The sequence below is a fragment of the Drosophila sulfurigaster genome, chromosome 2R (assembly GCF_023558435.1).
Source record: "Drosophila sulfurigaster albostrigata strain 15112-1811.04 chromosome 2R, ASM2355843v2, whole genome shotgun sequence".
Lineage (NCBI taxonomy): Eukaryota > Metazoa > Arthropoda > Insecta > Diptera > Drosophilidae > Drosophila > Drosophila sulfurigaster.
Genome location: NC_084882.1, coordinates 13,932,499 through 13,951,675, shown reverse-complemented (window position 1 = coordinate 13,951,675; position 19,177 = coordinate 13,932,499). Strand labels below are relative to the sequence as shown.

The 19,177-nt window shown below is 41.1% G+C and overlaps 4 protein-coding genes across 4 annotated transcripts in view; 2 read left to right on the top strand and 2 right to left on the bottom strand.

The window, feature by feature from the left end:
- Positions 1-465: 465 nt before the first annotated feature.
- On the bottom strand, positions 466-6,189 carry LOC133837013 (cytadherence high molecular weight protein 1). Its single transcript, XM_062267656.1, has 3 exons — positions 5,699-6,189; positions 2,449-2,826; positions 466-2,385 (listed from the first exon to the last, which is right to left on the bottom strand). The coding sequence occupies exons 1-3, from the start codon at positions 5,904-5,906 to the stop codon at positions 842-844; spliced, it is 2,130 nt and encodes a 709-aa protein (XP_062123640.1). The 5' UTR covers positions 5,907-6,189; the 3' UTR covers positions 466-841.
- Positions 617-19,177, top strand: part of LOC133837010 (octopamine receptor beta-3R) — a 149,039-nt gene continuing 130,478 nt past the window's right edge. The window contains exon 1 of the mRNA XM_062267654.1: positions 617-705. The gene's annotated coding sequence lies outside the window, so the exon portion shown is untranslated. The remainder of the gene's footprint in view (positions 706-19,177) is intronic.
- LOC133837017 (lipase 3) lies at positions 12,887-15,160 on the top strand. Its single transcript, XM_062267661.1, has 3 exons — positions 12,887-13,535; positions 13,756-13,937; positions 13,993-15,160. Exons 1-3 carry the CDS (start codon positions 13,431-13,433, stop codon positions 14,936-14,938), a joined length of 1,233 nt encoding a protein of 410 aa, XP_062123645.1. The 5' UTR covers positions 12,887-13,430; the 3' UTR covers positions 14,939-15,160.
- On the bottom strand, positions 15,851-18,580 carry LOC133837014 (CCR4-NOT transcription complex subunit 10). Its single transcript, XM_062267657.1, is given in 7 exon segments — positions 15,851-16,512; positions 16,514-16,565; positions 16,623-16,979; positions 17,037-17,104; positions 17,170-17,497; positions 17,557-18,312; positions 18,425-18,580. Coding segments are annotated over 7 exon segments (1,917 nt in total). The 5' UTR covers positions 18,514-18,580; the 3' UTR covers positions 15,851-16,245.

Genomic DNA, 19,177 nt, shown 5'->3' with positions numbered 1-19,177 from the left:
AATAAAATATATCAATGTAAACAAAATAATTTATTTGAAAGTAAACTTTTGTTTTGCCCAAAAATATTTATTCAAAATATCGCAAGAACAATTACACTTTCATTAATAAATGTATGTTAAGCTTTTGCTATTCTTTATGAAAAAAATATTATTTTACATTATATATAATATATTATATTATATTATTATATTATATTTCCTTTCTCCGCTCTTTTAAATTTGTTTTATGAAATCATAATCGTTGGCTTAAGGGATATGATGTCAGCAGTTGGGGAACCACTAAACAATTGTGAGGTTTGAGATCACCTCATAATATTTAAAAAACGTTGCATACTTTGCGGCTGAGAGTAAAATGTCTTCTTTGAAATCAAACTGTGGAAAAATACCGCAACATCCACATTGCTCATCATTATAACTAAACACAATAGTTCATAATTAAACAAAAGAAAAAGACATTAGTCGGCTTTGTATCAATTGAAAATATTTATTCTGGGTTTTCATCAGATACTCAATATACATATGTATGTTGGCTTACATCTAATCAAATTCCTAAAGATAAATAATTTTTGTGTTTTGAAAGATAGAAACTTATTATATAGAGTGCAGCTATAATTAAACAATATGGCAAATGATTTTTTTGTATTTCTCGTATGTGTTTTTTGTTGTTTTTGATTATTTCGCAGCTTGTTGATATAATAGCTTTATGTTTGGAGCCGGAAATTGTAACAACCAGTTGGAGGAGCTAGCTGAAAGTTCCTTGAATGCTGCTTTACTTAATTAAAATGCAATCTCAATGTTAATAAATATGTACAATGCATTGAAAGCAGTCTGAGTAAAGTGTCTAGAGACATTCGTCGGTCTCCTCGTTGCCCATGGCAATAATCACGGGAGTCGAAAGATCCACATCAAGCAACTTCATCTGTGCATCCTCCTCATCGAGAGTATCCTTGCCCAAACGCTGCTCTTGCATTTCAATATCCAGAGTGCCGTGTTGACGTTGGAAAGACAATACGAAAATGACCAAGGAGATGACAATGAATATAACAGCGGTTCCAGAGCATAGAGCAATAATCAGCGTGGATCGATTAGAAGACGACAACGAAAGATAAGCACTGCGTTCATCAGCCAGGTTGCTATCGAAAGTTTGACCGGCATTGTGTGGTGGATAAGAGACAAGTGGTGTGGCAGTGCTGTCCTCTGCTCTGGCCTTCGGTTCGTCTGCTGACACTTCATCAGATTCCTCCGAGGAGTCCTTCTCACCCGAAGCAGCTGCAGGTTGGTCAGTTTTCTGTTCAGATTCATCGCTGTCAGCCTCAGCCTCAGATTCCTTATCCACTTCAACAGCTTCGGACTCAACAGGGGAAGCTGTTGAGCTGGACTCGCCCACAACCACAACTGATTCCGCAGGCTCAGCTTCAGGTTCGGGTTTCTTTTCAGCTTCAGCTTCAGTCTCAACTTCAGCCACAGCAGCTTCTGCGTTCTCTGCCTGACCAATGCTGGCTTCAGTGGGCGTCAACGATTCTTCCGACGATTCAACTGAGGCGACATCAACTGGTTTATTCGCCTCTACAGCAACTTCCTCCACAGGCGCAGCAACACTCACAGTTGGCTCTGTAGACTCAACACGCTCTGGCTGTGCGCTGCTTGAAGCAATTTGTTGTACTTCCTTATCATTTGCATCGCTATCAATGATGTTCTCTTCGATTTCATTGACATGCACTGCATTTTCCGTTGTTGCTTTTGGTGTATTTTCAACTGCTTGTAAAGTCTCTGGCTCTTTCTCTGGCTCCGCAGCAGCAACAGCCTCTGGTTCCTCTTGTTTTTCCTCAGCCTCATTGGGCACCTCAATGGGCAGCAAATCTTCCACACCTTGCTTCTTTGTCACCTGATGCTTAGTTACTTCAAATGTTGGCTCTGGTTTCTGCTCGGCCAAAAGTACCTTGTCATGCTCCTGCTCCAAAGCCTCGCGATTGCTGTTCGTTATGGGTTGCTCGGTAATCGCACGGTTCTCATCGAAGATGACAGAAACGAGATCGCTGGTTACACTTGGCAAAGGTCTATTGGGTTGCTCCGGCTCCACTTGCTCAACGGTCTTGTCAGTAACTGGCTCTGGCTCTGGTTGGGATTCTGCAACTGCGTCAGCTTTTTCTTCAGTGACCGATTCCGAAGTCGATTTATCGTTGTTGTTATTGGCAATTTCTTCAACTGTCTTTTCAGTATTGTCCTCTGCCTCTGCTTTTTCCTCTGCCTCTGCCTCTACTACAGGAGACAATTTATCGCTGTCCTCAACGACGTGGGTTGCCTTCTCGCCCTCTGTTTGTGGCTCTGCATTTGTCTCAGCCTCCGCATCCAGTGTTTTGGGCTCTCGCACACCTTGAGCTGCATCTGAAGATGTGACACTTGATTTAGCATTTGTTAAGTTCTGTTTGCTGTCAAAGTAAAACCTACCTGTATGCTCAACATGAGTGTCTGTTGTGTTCTGCTCCTTGTCAGCTTGTTCTTCCGCCTGCTGTGGCTCGACAGCAGCTGCAGCCGACGAATCCGCTTCGATTTCCAATTCAACCTCGGACTTCACCGCATTGCGTATGCCCTGCTCAAGTCCCTCGCCACCCAACGATACAAAACTGGTATGAACAAATTCGTCCGCAACTTCGGCAGCACTTGTTTTCAACGGTTCGATCTTCACAATTGACTCGTTGACAGCGGCAGCAACAGTTGGTGGTGTTGATGATAGTGGTGAATTGGCTTCATTCAGTGGTTGTTGTGGTGGAATTACTGTGGTGGCTAACTCAATGTCAGCACTTGGCAGGCTGGTTGTTGTCTCGGCTAAAAATGAGCAATAGAAAAACAAACAAATTATAAACATTGTATAAAATTCAGATTAATATGTAAACTTGTTGTTGTTCCATTTAGGTTTATCATCATTCCATATATTCAACTTTCTCTGTGTGACGATCGTGTCATGATTTCATATTAATTACAAATAAAAAATATATATACAAAAAGCCAAATGCATTAGATACTTAGTATTAATAGCCGAGCTGCTTTATAGATAAATTGTCAATTTAAAGGAATAATAAACTAATATAACTGCCATCGCATACTCATCGAATGTTATTTTATGGCCACGACGACGACAGGCAGACAGTGAGACACTCAGAGAGAGAGAGAGAGAGAGACACAGACAAACCCATTCATAGTCGTATACGTATTATCGTCGTCATCATCAGCATTGCATTTTCTCACACATTCTCATTCACAAAGTGTTTTCGTTGGCAAGCGGGCAGGCAGACGCTCCCCTTTCCGTTCCCTTTTGCCCGTTGCCGATCATAGATGAAACATGTCCATGACGACGTCACGACCACAACAACCCAAATTCTTGCCCACCGCCTCCACCATCGCCTCATAATTCAAAATGCGTCCAAGTGGTCGATGTAGTGATTAACATTCCGGGCACACACACACATATGAGGAATCCCAAATTAGTAACACAATAAACAAACCCAACGAGACCAGGCAACCCGCCTCCGTCCGTTCGTCCGTCCTCATCCAACACTACCACTGGCAGTCACCCAAAGTAGCTGCTTTATTTATGAGTCGATTGTTCCTTCCCGACAAACACACACATACACACACACACAGTCGCACATGCTCACGCATCTTATAGATGCAACTGCATTCGTGGAACTTGAAAATTAGTTATCTTCTACCCCTCGAAGAGATATGCATCGGAGGTGGGCCCCATGACCATTTCTATGCCACATCTACTCAATCCCTTTGGGAATGCTTGCAACAAAAATAACAATATCAACAACAACAACACTATTAGGGATAGCGACCAAGTGTCTAAATGTCTTAAAATGGGACAAAGCATGCGGCACAAAACAAAAACAAAGACAAATCCAAATGAAATGGCATTTACAGAAAAATAAAAGAAATCGATTTCTGGACTGCTGCTGCACCGCCCGCTGTTGCTGTTGTTGTTGTTGCTGCTGCTGCTGTTGCAGTTGCCTAAACCGGAGCAGTGTCATCTGCCAGTTCCAGTCTCTAGTCTCTCCACATACGAATATATATACTTCAAAGTCAGCATGCGAGTTTGTGTGTGCGTTCGAAAATTATCTTTTTGGACGTATTGAGATGGCCTCATGTTGTGTGGTGTGTGGCATGTCTCTTAGGTGGGAAAACATACGTATATACATATGTTTTCATGTTTTTGAATGTGTTAAATGTGAAAAATAAAATATAGCAGAATATGAAGTTACACGCATTTCTCTCTCTCGAGTCTAAAAGAAAATTGAGGAACACGAATTCATGTCAAAAGAAAATTTATATAAATACAGAGTAAATAAATTTTATATGACAGTTAGAGGATTTTAATGAAGCATCTTGTGTGGCTATTAAATTAAAATGCAACAATTTAAGAGAATTAACAGACTTCTAAACGAAGATAATTGCATATAACGAATTTAGAAAAGCTGTTAAAGAAACATTATTTAAATGGAGTGTCAAAATTGAATTTCTAAATAATTTAAAAAGTATTATGAGACGTTATAAATTAATTTATATCATACAACTTTCATTTAATTCGATTGTCAGTACAATTCCCAGAAGTTGAAAATGTTTACAAATGTATAGTAAATAAATACGTGAGTACTAAATAAAGATTTGACAGAATATTAAAATGTTCTAATGTTGCGTGCTGTGTGTGATTACAAAGGCAACAATTTAATAGATTTATCCGACATTCTAATTGAATATAATTGCATATAAACATTTTTATAGACAGTTATAGAACGTAAATCGTGTAGTCAGTGGGATTCCCAAAAAGTTCAACATTTTGTGCATTATCTAGAATGCAAACATTCAGTTGATTCTTGTGAAAATTGTGAATGTGAAAGAATTCCCCATTACAGAGTGCGTATCAGCATAAATGGACAAATACTTATATCAGCATTTGCATGTTATTTCCGCTTAGTTTGTCATTTTCTTCTTCATTGATTAGCAATGGTTCTGTTCTTTCCGAACAATTCCAACAAAGAACGCAGTACAGAACTCTCTCTCTCTGTCTCTGTCTCTTTCTAGAATTAAATTGAATGGGCAATCGTTTGGCGTAAGGGGGCAATGGACGAGACCAACCCCAATTGACTGAACCGCTCCTGTTATCTGCGTTTTATCGCAAAGACACAACTTGAACTCAGTAAGCCCCTCAATTGCGATGTTACTAAACAGTATTGAACTTTCGCACGCTGCTGCCAGACTTGGAGAGATGGGAAAGTGTGCGGGGGGGGGACTTTTATATATGACACCCAAGTGGTGGAGTAGAGAGTCAGGAGTAGAGCTGGAAGTTGTGGCTTTGGTTTTGGCTTTGGCGGCGCCTCTTCCGTGGCATAATTACGCCAACTGAGTGCAGCGTAAGCGTCTATTTTGAATTATGCCAACAAAAAAATGAGAAGAAGAAAATGCAGCCGCAAAATAAGTCAAAGGCCTGATGCGATCCCCAACAGCAGTAGCAGCCGCAACTCGTAAGTGCAACAAGTTTATTACGACAACAATGATGCTGCTGATGATGATGATGATGATGACGAAGACAAAGACAACGACAACGAAGAAGATGAAGACGAAGACGAAGATGTAGTAGCTGCAGCCTCTCGATGTGGCATGAGTATCTGATACCGAGTGTAGTTAGTATGTTACTTACAAGGCAGTGCCAAGCACGAAGTCAACATCGCTGCCACCAGCAGCATGATGAAGAGCGGCAGCGACGCATGCGTTGATCCCAAAGTCAGAGGGGAAGATTGTGGCCAGTTTCTGTTCCTGTTGCTGTTGCCAGTGCGTTGCAAGTAGCATCTGCTGCTTGGTGGAACAGCTTTGCAGCTGCCCGCTGCATGTATCTCAGAAATTGCCATATTGAATGAGTGATTGATTAGCCCGAGATGCTTCTTGTTTTCCGATAAACAACAAAAAACTTGGTCCGAAACCCGGCTAAGACACGCACACACACGCGCGAAAACACTGAGAGTTGGAAAGAGATAGATGTTCTCGACGGGATTGTTGTTGTTTTTTTCCACTTTCAGCTGTCACTTTTCCGTTTTCTTTTCGTTACTCGAAGTCGAAACTCAAAAACTGCTTTGTTTGTGATTCTTGGCCACGCAGCGAACCGAACACGTTGGCCACTCGCAAAGAACTAAAGTTGAGAACGCGTGCGCTCTGGAATTTTGTATCTGCCGCGCTGCTGCCTGCTGCCTTCTGCCGCTGCCCTCTGCCCGCTGCCTGTTGCCCGCTGCCTGCTGCATGCATGCAGCAAAAAAAGAGTCGCACATTGATGACGCTGTGACGTCGTCGTCGTCGTCGTTTATGTCTCTGCCTCTATCTTCGTCAACTTCTCCGTCTGCGTCTCCATCTCCGTTTCCATTTTCAGTCTCGTTCTCTGTTGCCTGTTTGGTTGCCCCTATGCCACACCGTCTGGCTGCCAGATCTATCAACATGCGACCGTTTGGGCTGCGTTTATTTGCTTTTGGATAATAATAGGGCATTGGCAGGCATGCGGCTTCTGCTTGCTTGCTGCTGCTTCTGAGTGGGTCCCCCTTCTGTGTTTATGTTGGTTTGATAAGTGCTCTAAGCGCCATAGAAATCTTCTTCCCCTTCGGGCAAAGCTTTCGTTTGCGTGGGTTGTATTCTCTCCAACTACTACGAACATTTTTCCATGGGTCTTTGCATCAAAAGCTGCCTCAATTCTAAGTACTTAGTAGGTAGGCAGCCAATTCGCCGGCACGCACTTCTCACTGGACTCGACGTCGACATCGTCGCTGCCGCAGTCGCAGTTGCTGCCTCAGTTGCTGCTGCCTCAGTTTATGCGCTGTACTTGTATTGTTTATGGGACACAATACAAAATCCCCGATACAAAAGCGAAGCAGGAACAATGAACACAAAATACTCGTACCTAGCAGGCAGGCAGCCACCATATTTAACATCAGCTGTAGCTGGAATTGAATTATGAAAAACGCAATAAAAATATTAATAAAAAAAAAAATAACTGCGTTTACATTGCTATTATGAACGACATTGCGGTACACCAAAAAAATAAAAAGAAATAAACACACAGAAATTCATTAACATACTCGTATTTCGTCAGTTGTTGAAGTCGTCAAGTAGTAGTATCAGTTGCAGATGGTTTATCATCAAAATATTTCAAAGGGTCCAAACGTGTTTTCACTAATCGCGATGCAATATTACTACTAACAAATCAAGGAATGAATTCGTTTGCTGTTTTTATATTTGATTAAAGTCACAAATCATGTGAAGAGCGAAGGGCAAACAAATAATGCACAGTGTATTCGTATCGTATCAATGATCTGATTCGTCGAGTCAGCTCAAGGCAACACAACGGTTGTTCAAGTGCGCTTACCTCGGACTCCTCCAGCCTCCAGACTCCCGACTCTCGACTTCAGATCTGCGGGGGTCTTTCACTGCAAAAGACTGATTGAAAGGCCGGTCCATTGACTGACAGAATGCCCAAACAAAACTTCTCGCTTGGCTGTCGACAGCAACGTCAACGGCGACGACAAAGACGACGAAGTATTTGAATTTCTACATATGTATTTACATAGCATGGAAGTATATATATACTATATACATATATGTATGGGTATTTGTTGTTGTTTGGGTAGGCTTTTCTTGTAACAATTTCCATTACGTGATGGGCTGCAACTCGGACACAGACTCAGACTCAGACTCAAACTCAGACAGAGACTCAAACTCAGTCGAGTTGTCGGCCCACTGTTTATGTTTTATTGATTACAACCAGCAGGTAACCCCAAGTCCAAGTTCCAAGTCTCGAGTCGTGCCGAGGAAAATTTGACTAATGTGCGCGCTCGCCTTCAGATTCAATTTAGTCGTTAAATATTTAGATTTTGTTTGTGGCTCTTGCTCGAATGCAACAGGAAGGAATCAATTGGTTTCCCTTTGAGCAAGACAAACGCTTAGTCATGACGATGGAGACATTGCCACAAAACCGTTGGCCACTTCCTCAGTATTCGTGTATTCCTTTTGTTTGCCCATCGACTCTTTGTAGTCGACTCGAAGGCGGTTGCAAGTTGTTGTTGTTGTTGTTGTTGCCGCTGTTGTTGTTGTTTATTTTTGGCTTGCCACACAGCATTTTTATGATCGGGCAATTGCCATGTTCATGCTAGACGGCAGCAACCGTAAAATTTGCCATAGAGCTCATGAGTCAGACGAGCTGAGAGCTCAGGCCATTTATTGCACGTAATTAAAACGAATCTGAGACGAGACGAGACAAGACGAAACAGGTAAATGATTATTCGTTTACCTGTGGTTCTTGGCTTAGGATCATAAACACATCAAGAAGCAATTAGCGACAGATTAGCGCGCTATGTTAACCATTTTTTGCTGATTATTTTCGCCGAAGAAGAGAACTTCGAGTTGGCCTCATGACTTTCCCAAGGGACATCAATCACTTTCATTTTATGACCCGCCACCAACAGCGCTGCCCTTGTCTCTTAGCTGATAAGCCACTGTTTTCAGTGTATGTATAATTCATGTGTGTATGTGTTGGTAATGCACTAGTGTTTGTGTGTGCATAATACGAAAGTAAGCGTATTCGTATCGTTTGCTGCGATAAACAAAAAAAAGGGCTGGCGTCGAGCGGAAATGCAATGCGTCTGAAGTCAGAGTTGAATATCGCTCTTAAAGTGACCAAAAAACCAAAATACACACTCATACACACACACACACACTCTCACACACAGACAGTAGTTTATCGGACAACAAGAGCACTTAAAGTGAAAAGTGAAATGTCAACTCATTGTCCCCAGGGAAAAGTTGAACAAGCTTTTGATTTGTTGCCGACATCACATCGCATCGCATCGCGTATGGGTAGATCTTGAAATTATGCAGATGCTTAACGATTTCCGATTTCAAGTTCAAAACAAAGTTCACAAAATGCAGCCAATATCAACGGCAAAAGCGAAAGTCAAGCTCTATATTTCATGTGCAGGTTTTTAAATACCCTTTCATTCTCATGGAATTATATGGGGTATTAAAGATATACAGTGCCGAGCAGAAGTGTATACATGTTTAAAACTTCTCACTTTAAGGTGATGTAAAATTCGTTAATCGATTTAATTTCTTTTTTCCAATAATCTTTAATTATTTCTATTATATATAAAAGAACAAATTTTCAAAAAAAAAAAAGTTGTTTATATTTTAAATAATTTTTTAATTAACAAAAGGCCAAAAATAGCCTAGCATAGCATACATATATATGTACATAGGTAGGATTACATACATATAATTATATATATGACTGATTTAAATTCTAAGATAATAATAAAGAAAATGTTTGATATTTAATGTAGGCTTTAACATTTTAAAATTTTTAATTATTTTCAATTGATTGTATTATTTAAAATGATATGACCGATTCAAGAAATTGGGTTTATATGATTTGCAATATATGTACATACATATATTTTTTTTTATTGTGGGTATGAATATATTTTTATTATTAAATAGTAGAAAAAGTATGATTTGTTTATATGTTTAAGGTAATAATAAAGAAAATACAAATTATTTGAAATACATTATATTAGTTTAATATATTCAGTTAAGATTGATCTTAAAATTATGAGAGATGAAAGCTATTTTATTTACAATTTTTTTATTTTTCCTTGAATATACCCTTATTATTATATAGCAGAAGTTATATGATTGCTTTAAATTTTAAGTTAATAAAGAGCCTATATAAGTTTAATATCTTCAATTGATTGTAATATTTAAAAGCGATATATTATTGCTATCCATTTTACGCTCGTATCCATAAAATCATAAATAGCCATTTACTCAAGTTGTTACCAAGCGTATCCAATTTTATGAGCAAGCTGTAATACCCGATGTGGTCAAAGTACGGGAAGAGGAGGCAAACCAAATTACATCATGATCACATTTATGGCTAAATAAATGAGTGGATGGCCGAAAGTAAACAAACAAACAAACAAATTTGGCAAGAGAGTAAAGCTGAGAGCGTATTACATAGAATCCATTAGTGAAAAGCAAAACAAAAAGAAAGCCATAAAACGAAAATTTAAAGCTAACAACAAGTACTTCAGCTTAGACTTCAGCTTAGACTTGGCAGAGCTCTATGGGCAATATGCCCGTGGCCTCAATCCCTATTAATTACTCGGCACTCGGTACATATAATTGTCAAAACTTGTCAACTGTTTGCCGAACTGACGTCGACAGCAACAACAACAACAACAACTCCGGCTGCAGCACGCGTCAAAGTTGGCGGATGTGTCACAATACTACAATACAAATTAGCGTAAACTGTTTTAACGCCAAAAATACCCGAGAGCGGCACCGCCCGTGGGCTTGCCCAATATAATGTAATGTCAGAGCACTACTACTTCATTCATACAGTACGTGAGCAAATGAGAGGCACACTCATGAGTTGTGTTTCTGGGCAAAAACAAAACGAACGAACGAACGAACGTCGACGGGTCAATAGGCGAGAGTGGGCCAACGGGTCGGCTACTTTTTGACCGGACCCATTGACGAAATTGAGTTGGGACTTGTTGTCCGAATGTTTGCACACTCGTTTCTATACGATGTATGCGTGTGTGTGTGTGTGTGCATAGCATTTTACAACCCCTTGCCAACTTGTTGACGCGTTATTAAAGAGCCATATAGACAAACAATGAAAGCTCAGCTCACCTCAGCTCCTCCTCCTCTCTGGCATCTCAACTACAAAAGTATCTGCAAACGCGAGAGACGCTGCTAGCACGTGGGTGTTGTTGCTGGCGGTGGAGTCAATTGTTTTCGAGTGTTTAGATACACACACTCACACTCGGTGGTGAGCACACAAACTTGGGCACAGACTAAAGATCCTAAATAAATAAGCAAGCGAGACAATTGCCGAAGCTTCGCCTCGCGACGTCACTTTTGCAGCGCTCTGGAACTCTGCCACTGCGAGCACTCACACCGCATACACCGCATTCACCGCACACTCACAGCACTCACATTAGGCAACAGGTTATTGCAATTCAGCGAAACGACAACGAAAACGACGCCGACTACGGCGACGACGACGACGTCGAAGGCGAGCCAAAAATGTGTAAGTAGCTCCCCAAAAAATAATGAATACACTCAGCCAAATTCTTGCATGCAATCAAAGTATGCCAAGTTACGTATGAATGGAATTAATATCAACTAAATTACCATTGTCGTTCCCATAGAGTGCACCTCGCTTACACACAGTATTGTTTAATTTTAAACCTAATTGTTTATTGTTATGACGAAAATAAATTAATATATTAACTGACAGCGATATTTTTATTACATTGAAAACAACACAATATCAATTACTTACACTTCCTTATAAAGAAAATAAGTTTTTCTTAAATTAATATTTTTAATAGCCTTTGAAATAAACAAAAGAAATGTGTGAAAGTAATTGTATATTGTTATAAAGAAAATCAATTCATATTTTTAAGTCAACTGTATTTTTAATACTCAAAAATGTCACGATTTCGGTAAAACCAATTTCGTTACAAAAAAATAAAGAAATAGTATAAGTTAAATTGGTAAAAGAAATGAATGAATAAAATGATTGCATGAAAAAGGCAATTAATTTAATTGTATATTATTACGATCAAAATAATTTCATTCATTCATTCATCACTCAGTTTTATCACTACCAAGATTGTTATTATATAGGGAATGGTATAAAATTAATTACTTATACATTCTGAATACAGAAATTATTACACTTAAATGGATAAAATTCAAATGTTTTAAAATAAATAAAAAGAATGAATAAATAACAATAAAAAACGAAAATGAAAAATTATTAAATGACATATTATGAAAATGTATAAATGAATATAAAAAGATCAATATATGCTAAATACAAAACAAATTTTGAAAGAAATACAAAAGAAACATTGCTATTATTCTAGTTCTCACTCTTGAAAACATTTTTAAAATGGAAAGGAAAGCTATGTATTAAATTAAATATTTTTTTAAATAAAGTTGTTTCTATCAAATTAAAATGTAGTTTATTCCAAAAACTTTCAACACCAAAATAAACCAAATAATTACTACATAAATCATGCATTACAATTACTGCTAAATTACATGTGTGCATCTAAAAACTTGCAATAATTCAGCAAAGGCCAAAGCGCTGTAATTAAATTAAATTGCATTTTGTTTAATTAGATTTAACATTGAAAAGCTGCAAGGTTGAGGATAAAGTTACAAACATATCAGTAGTAGCGTATTTTTATTCATCTAATTAATTTCATCAAATGCGTATGTTTAGTGGGTAATTAGAAGTTATTTCAAATTATTAATATTATTTTACTCATTCTACCATAATAACTGAATTCTTTATTAATTGTTTGCAGTGTCGATGTCAATTAGCTATAGAAATTGAATAGCACTTTCTTTTGAACACTGTAGCAGTTGTTGGGTTGACACTTTTTGAGTTAGAGCTCTCTTTCAGCGGGGTTTTGTTATAATTAAAAAATTGCTATGGCATTTTGCCAAGTCATTGGTTTGGTAGTAGAAGCGACTGCCTGGGATGAGCAGGCGAGCAGGCGAGAAGGTGAACAGGTGAGGGGCAGGCCAATTGAATACAAGTATTAGGCGCAGTGTAGAAAAAGTCGACGCTCAGTTTTTGGGAGCTTGGAGCAGAGCGTCCGGATGCGCTGTCGCAGCCACAGCAGCAGCAGCCGCAATTTTGTTGTGTTGGGCGCAGAGGTAAACGACGAGTAAGGCACACGCCATGCAGGTGGCTAGCTAGCCAAGAGTTTTGGCTGGCTAACTAACTTGGCTGGCTGTGTGACTGTCTGGCTGCTCAGTGGCTGAGCTGCTCTTTTGGCTCTGTGGCTCTGACTGCGACGTCGTCGCCGTGAGTAACAAGCCCTGCGACGCGAGTGTCGACGCTTTTGAGCTCGTTGCGACCCAAAGCGGCAAACGCGTGCACAGTCGATAAAGCACATTCGAATCGAACGTTAGCAGCGCTTGGCTTGCCCCACGACGACGATCACTAAAAACGACGACGATCGAACATAACGACGGCACTTTTGATTGCAATTTTCATTCAATATCCCCATTCATGTGAACATCGTATATCGCGCCTCGCCTCGGTTTTTGTTTTGTTTTTTGGGTTTCTGCTAATTTTGAAAGCTCCGACGGCGGCACTTTCTTCTTTCCATTTCACGACTCGCGATCCTCGCAGCTTTCATTTTCGATACGATCGATCTACGAAAGCTGCCAGAGACTGAACCGGTTCAGCTTTAACGGTTACATTTGCGGTTACTTAATCCCATCGGATCGGATCGGATCGCATCGGATCGCATCCCCGGCCAGGTCAGCTTTCATGTAATCGCCGCCAATCCTGAATATCAGTTAGCATGAGATCGCTGCGCTTGGGCCTGGATTTCGTCATGCTGGCATTGCTGCTGCGCCAGGTGTTGGCAACTATACGACAATCGCGCGAAATTATTATAACAGATGCGGTAGGTGCAGTTCCTCCTCCAATATTGAAATTGGGGGGTGGCCCAAAGTGTATGTGTTTGGAATTCCTAATTACCTGAATGTCACAACGCACGCGTCGCTTTGGCCTCCAAATGTCACAAACCATAAAAATGTGCCAAGCGTGTCTGACATGTGTGATTATCTCTCTCTCTCTCTCTGTTTGTGTTTGCCAAACTGAGCGCCACTTCCTTTTGGTTGCAGGTGCGTCGCATACAACACGATGGCTACAATGTGGAGCGACACACGGTGATCACCAAGGATGGCTATGTGCTGCAATTGCATCGTATTCCCCAGGTGCAACTCAATGAGAATGGCACATTGCACTCCGTGTTGCGACGACCTGTTGTCTTCCTGCTTTCCGGCCTCTATGCCTCATCGGATGTGTAAGTTTGCCACTCTCGAACTCTGAACTTGCCACTTATACAATTATTTTCACAGCTGGCTGCTCAATGGAAGAGAGGATTCGCTGGCCTATCTGCTGTGGCGTGCTGGCTACGATGTGTGGCTGGGCAACAATCGTGGCAACATCTATTGTCGCCACAATCTGTGGCTCAACACCACCGAACGTGAGTTCTGGAACTTTAGTTGGCACGAGATGAGCGTCTACGATATGCCAGCCCAGATAGATTATGTGCTGCGCACCAGCGGAGTGGCTCGCATGCATTTCGTGGGCATCTCGCAGGGTGGCACTGTCTTCCTGGTGCTCAACTCGATGCTGCCACAGTACAATGCGGTCTTCAAGACGGCAACACTCTTGGCCCCGGTGGCGTATGTTAGTAATACGCATAGCGGGCTGGCCAAGATCATTGGACCCGTGTTGGGAACACGCAACTATGTGTCCAAGATGCTCGAGGGCATTGAGATGTTCTCCACCAATAAGTTCTTCAAGAAGTTTCTCTCGATGACGTGTCTGGATCACGAGAAGCCTTTGGTCTGCATCACACGACTTTGGCCCGCCGTGGGTTATGATACGCGTTTCTTGAACAAAACTTTGCTGCCCGATTTGATGGCCAATTTTCCGGCTGGCGGTTCTGTGAAGCAACTGATGCATTACTTCCAAGGCTATGTATCTACCAAGTTTCGACAATACGACTACGGACCGGAGCGCAATTGGCTGCACTATCAGCAACTGGAGCCGCCGGAATATGCGCTGGAAAACGTGAGCACGCCGGTGACGATATTCTTTGCGGAGAACGATTATATTGTGGCACCGGCAGATATTTGGAAGCTGGTGACACGGCTGCGCAATGTGGAGGCGGTCTACAAGGTGCCGTGGAAGCGTTGGAATCACTTTGACTTCATCTGCGGCTTGGGCGTCCGGGAGTACATCTTTGACAACATCGTTGTCTCCATGAATCGCTTCGAGCAGCGGCGACGTCGCTGATCGAGTGCGGGGGAGGGGAATAATAAGATTGGAGGAACTTTACTGCCAGGGAGCTAGAATCACAACTTCTACTAGTGCCAAAAACTTAGTTATATTAAGACCGTATATGTCATAATGAGTCCACTGTTGATGCTGTTCAAATTTATCAACCTTGCGACTCGCGTACTGATTAATAAATATTTAATTTATAGTTTCATGTTGAACGTTCAATAATTAAATTTAATAACTTATAATTACTATGATTTTTATGCGGTTTTTGAGCTGTGAAGCTAATTTGTAATGAAAGAAAGTCATAGAGAGTTTTTAAAGTTATAATTTCATTTTAGCAATATTTAATAGCAACTATTGTGTTAATAATTGTTATGTTAAAGTTCATTTGAAATTTCAAAGATTCAGCAATATTTTTATAAGAATTAAGTTGAAGTTGTAATTGAAATTCAGCAACATTTAATAGTGGTATCGTTGCAATTGTTAAAATGGTATATTTATTACAAAATATTATTCACTATCCAGTTACTTACTGTGGTCACTAACTAAAACAGCTACAGTCGATAGTACTCGAGCATGAAATACTCCTTAACCCATTAAAAAGCATGATGGATTTTGTTGTTCACAGAACATTTAATTATTTGTTCAATAATTTTCAAATTTTTCATCCGATCATAAACAAAATTTCAGAAATCGTTCATATTATCGTTATTAGTGTTTATAACAAACAGTGTTGTTCAGAATTTGTGGGTTTGATTTCGATTTGCTAGTGCGGAGGGAGGCGTGGTCAAAATCCAAACATAACAAGTTGCAATCCTAAAGATAGACAGACAGACCTGGATGCCTGTTACATTTCCTGTTGGTATGAAAAATGCAAACATGTATCGTTTTAAAAGTAAGCTATAAAAACTATTCACATTTACAACAATAGTTAATATTCATCATTATTAAATCCGCAGACAATTTGACTTAACCAGCTGGGAGTGAAGTTCTCTAAAATTAAAGTATTTATATCCTTCTTTCATGGAAAAACTTAAAATCTGAGGATCAAACCCTACGTTAAGATATCTTTTCATTGATAGATCGCAAACATACAAATTATAGTTAAGTATTAGGTAGGATATCAAAACTATAAACAAGTCGATACTTACAACTCCAAGTTGAACGGACAGCTAAAGGAAACTTTGGGACAAATGCGAGAAACAAGTGAGGCGTCCTTGTTAATTGATGTCTGTCAGTGGTTTATCTATATTTACAATGCGTGTGTTGTTCTTTTTTTTAGTTTTCATTCCGTCTAAGATATTTACACAATTTGTTGTCTAATTGAGTGCACTAGCTGCATTCATTTTGATCTCGACGTACCGATGCAAGATCTGCGCCTTGTTGCTCACAATTGGATGGCTTAGGCTGGCCAACAGATTTTTCGCTGCCTGGAAATCATTCTGCAAAGTCAATGCAACGGCTAAATTGTATCGCACCACATTCTGGGCAGCATCCAACGACTTCAGTTGCCAATCACGTGTCTCCAAATCCAGAGCATTCAGCGAGCTCATAAAGTTCGGCTCCAGATACTCCCTGGCCTCCGGGGGCCTTGTCCATCATTATGAGCGCCTCGCCCGCATACATGTTGCCCAGCAATCTGCAGATGTAATTAGTTAGTTAAATGACATTACAATAATTGTTGGCTAGCACATACTTGTGGGCGTCGGAGAGTCGCTCACTCTGGAGCAGCTGTTTCGCCATCTCCAAGGCGGTAATATAGTCACCAAGGCGCAGGGAGACAAAGCTGTGTGCCGCATAGATGGCAGCCAGCATATTCTCAAGCGATTCTAGACTAATCGGTTTCGATGGGTTGCAAAAATTATTGTCCTGCTGCTGACTCCACAGCTGTTGCTGCACCGATGCCGCCGCCGCGTCCTTTGCATCCAGCACTTCGTCTGTTGAGGCAGCCATATGGAAAGTGGCTTTATATTGACGGGCCAAGGATAAAGCATTGCGCAAACATAGCGTTGCAAATTGCAGCGTTGGCTCCGGCACCGCAGTTGATTGGGCGCTTTGAATGAGAAGACAACTGTAAGCAAATGTAAGCTTGAGATACAAATATACTTACGCATATGGCTTGGATATGGACGAGTTCATAGCACTCTCGAAGGATTGACGTTCCTCGCCGCGCAATTTCTGAAAGAATCGCATTTACATACATATGTGGTTGTTGAGAGAAGAATTTTAAACACTTTGCTTACCGATTCATCCTCCATGATGCAAGCTTCGGCCATGCGAAACCAGAGACGCGGATTGCTCTGATATTGCTTGAGGGGCAAAATAAAGCATTGGAACGCCTCCTTGGAACGGCGCAGATGCAGATTGGAAATACCCATATTGTACAAAATCTCGCAACTTCGCGCTGCGCTCATCGTTTGCAACGATGCCTGGCGCAAATTGCCCGCAAGCTGCTGATCGTAGTGCAGTGCCCTTTGAAAGAATTTCACGGCAATCGCATAGTGACGCACTCGCAATTGAATCACACCCATATTGTTGGCCATGACCGCGTTCAGCTCCGGCGTCATAGTGCTGCAAGAGAGGCCGCAATCAATTGGGATTCATTATAAGGAAATTTGAGCTGAACTTACCCCGCTAGATTGCACTCGTTGTTGATCCGCATCAGCTGCTTGCCGGCCATCTGAAAGTCCTTCATGATGTAGTACTTTTGCGCCTTCAGTGCTGCAAATTGTGGCGAGCCATCCTCGGGAATAACGACGGGTTTACGATTTAGCACCAACGTGAGCAGTTGTAACAGCTGCAAAGTACAATCACTTTTTCCTGCCACACGTGCCACAGTTGTCTCCAGCGCTGGCGTGCCTTCAGAAGAAGCAGCAGCAGCTGCCACCGTTGCCGCTGCAATTGCAGCTGCCTCCTCGCTAGGATTGGGATTGCCAGCGGGATTTGGAGTGGGTGCACTTGCGACCAGATTGAGCTTATACTGCAGATAGTCGAGAAAGGCCTCGGCACGATTTAGCTGATTGGTTGCAAGCAGCAGCTGCAGCTGCAACGTGGCAACCAACGCCGCCATATGCTTCTCCAGCGCCTCCAGGCGTGTCACAAGCGGCGCCAGACGTTCCAGTGCCGTGCCATACATGTGGCGATGGTAATAGATGACCGCCTTGTTGTATCTGGCTACTGTTATGGCGCTACCCGCATGCTTTAGCGTCAGTCCCACCGCCTTGCCATCCGACAGCTGCTCGAGCTCGCGGAGCAACGCAAGATGTTGGATGGCGCCGCCTTTGTAGTAGTTGACGACGGCGCGATTGTGGCGCAGTATCAAGCCGCTACTCTCACCCTTCGTCTCCAGCTGCTGTAGGAGCTCCAAACAGCGGTCATACTCAGCACTGTATGTGCGAGCGCGGGTTGAGGGGAGAACAGACATGCAATAGAGTTAGTCCAGTAAGAAACGCACATGGCTATGGCTGTTATTTTTAGAATACTGTGTGCAGCGCTTACTTGTTGAACTGTTCGTGTGCTTGGCAGAGCAAATTGTAATTTTCATCATCGCTGGGTTGCGTTTTTGTCGGAGAATCCGCCGTGTCCATGCCAAAAATAAAAAAACAAAATAAAATGTACACATGACAACACTACGCACATATACACATATGTTAACCGGCACTAGCTTTGTCTCGCTCACGCAACGGCAGCAATCGTTTTGCAGCCCTGCGCACACAAATGAGCGCGCGAAATACAAAATCACGCACGAACTCGCGCGCGCACTCATACTAGGAATGGGTGCGGTATTGTCGATCGTAATTCTCAACGTTAGCAAGGTAATGTTGTTCAACACTGCTTTTCGTTAACCGAATTTCAAATTATTGTGAAATAATTGAAGAACATTTAAATGTATTATGACCCCATTAAATAGATCTTGTAAACTTTACACTTACCTATCCACTTTACGAAACATGAGTCTATTTTTTTTTAATTGACTTATTTTTTTTAATTTTTTTATATAAAATATATATGTTGTTTCGATGTAGTTTACGTTTTGATCAAATAGAATTGTATGACCTCTGTTCCTACCTGTTTAAAAGATTCCCGAATATGAAGCGTTTGTCAACGCAAATATTCTAAAATACATAGTTAAAGATACCCCACAATAACAAGAAGAAAAGACACTAAAGACAATTTAGTAAAATACATGTATTATTATTGGAATTATTTTAGGTTTGATTCGAAGTACAATACACATATTGTTCACTAAAA

What these genes read in the sequence shown, in the direction of transcription:
- LOC133837017 (XM_062267661.1), top strand. Translation starts at nt 13,431, where the DNA reads ATGAGATCGCTGCGCTTGGGCCTGGATTTCGTCATGCTGGCATTGCTG. An exon ending in AAATTATTATAACAGATGCG is followed by an intron (nt 13,536 to 13,755) that starts GTAGGTGCAGTT and finishes TTTTGGTTGCAG; the next exon opens with GTGCGTCGCATACAACACGA. An exon ending in CTCTATGCCTCATCGGATGT is followed by an intron (nt 13,938 to 13,992) that starts GTAAGTTTGCCA and finishes TTATTTTCACAG; the next exon opens with CTGGCTGCTCAATGGAAGAG.
- LOC133837013 (XM_062267656.1), bottom strand. Translation starts at nt 5,906, where the DNA reads ATGGCAATTTCTGAGATACATGCAGCGGGCAGCTGCAAAGCTGTTCCA. An exon ending in TTCGTGCTTGGCACTGCCTT is followed by an intron (nt 2,827 to 5,698) that starts GTAAGTAACATA and finishes GCTCATTTTTAG; the next exon opens with CCGAGACAACAACCAGCCTG. An exon ending in CACTCATGTTGAGCATACAG is followed by an intron (nt 2,386 to 2,448) that starts GTAGGTTTTACT and finishes TCACATCTTCAG; the next exon opens with ATGCAGCTCAAGGTGTGCGA.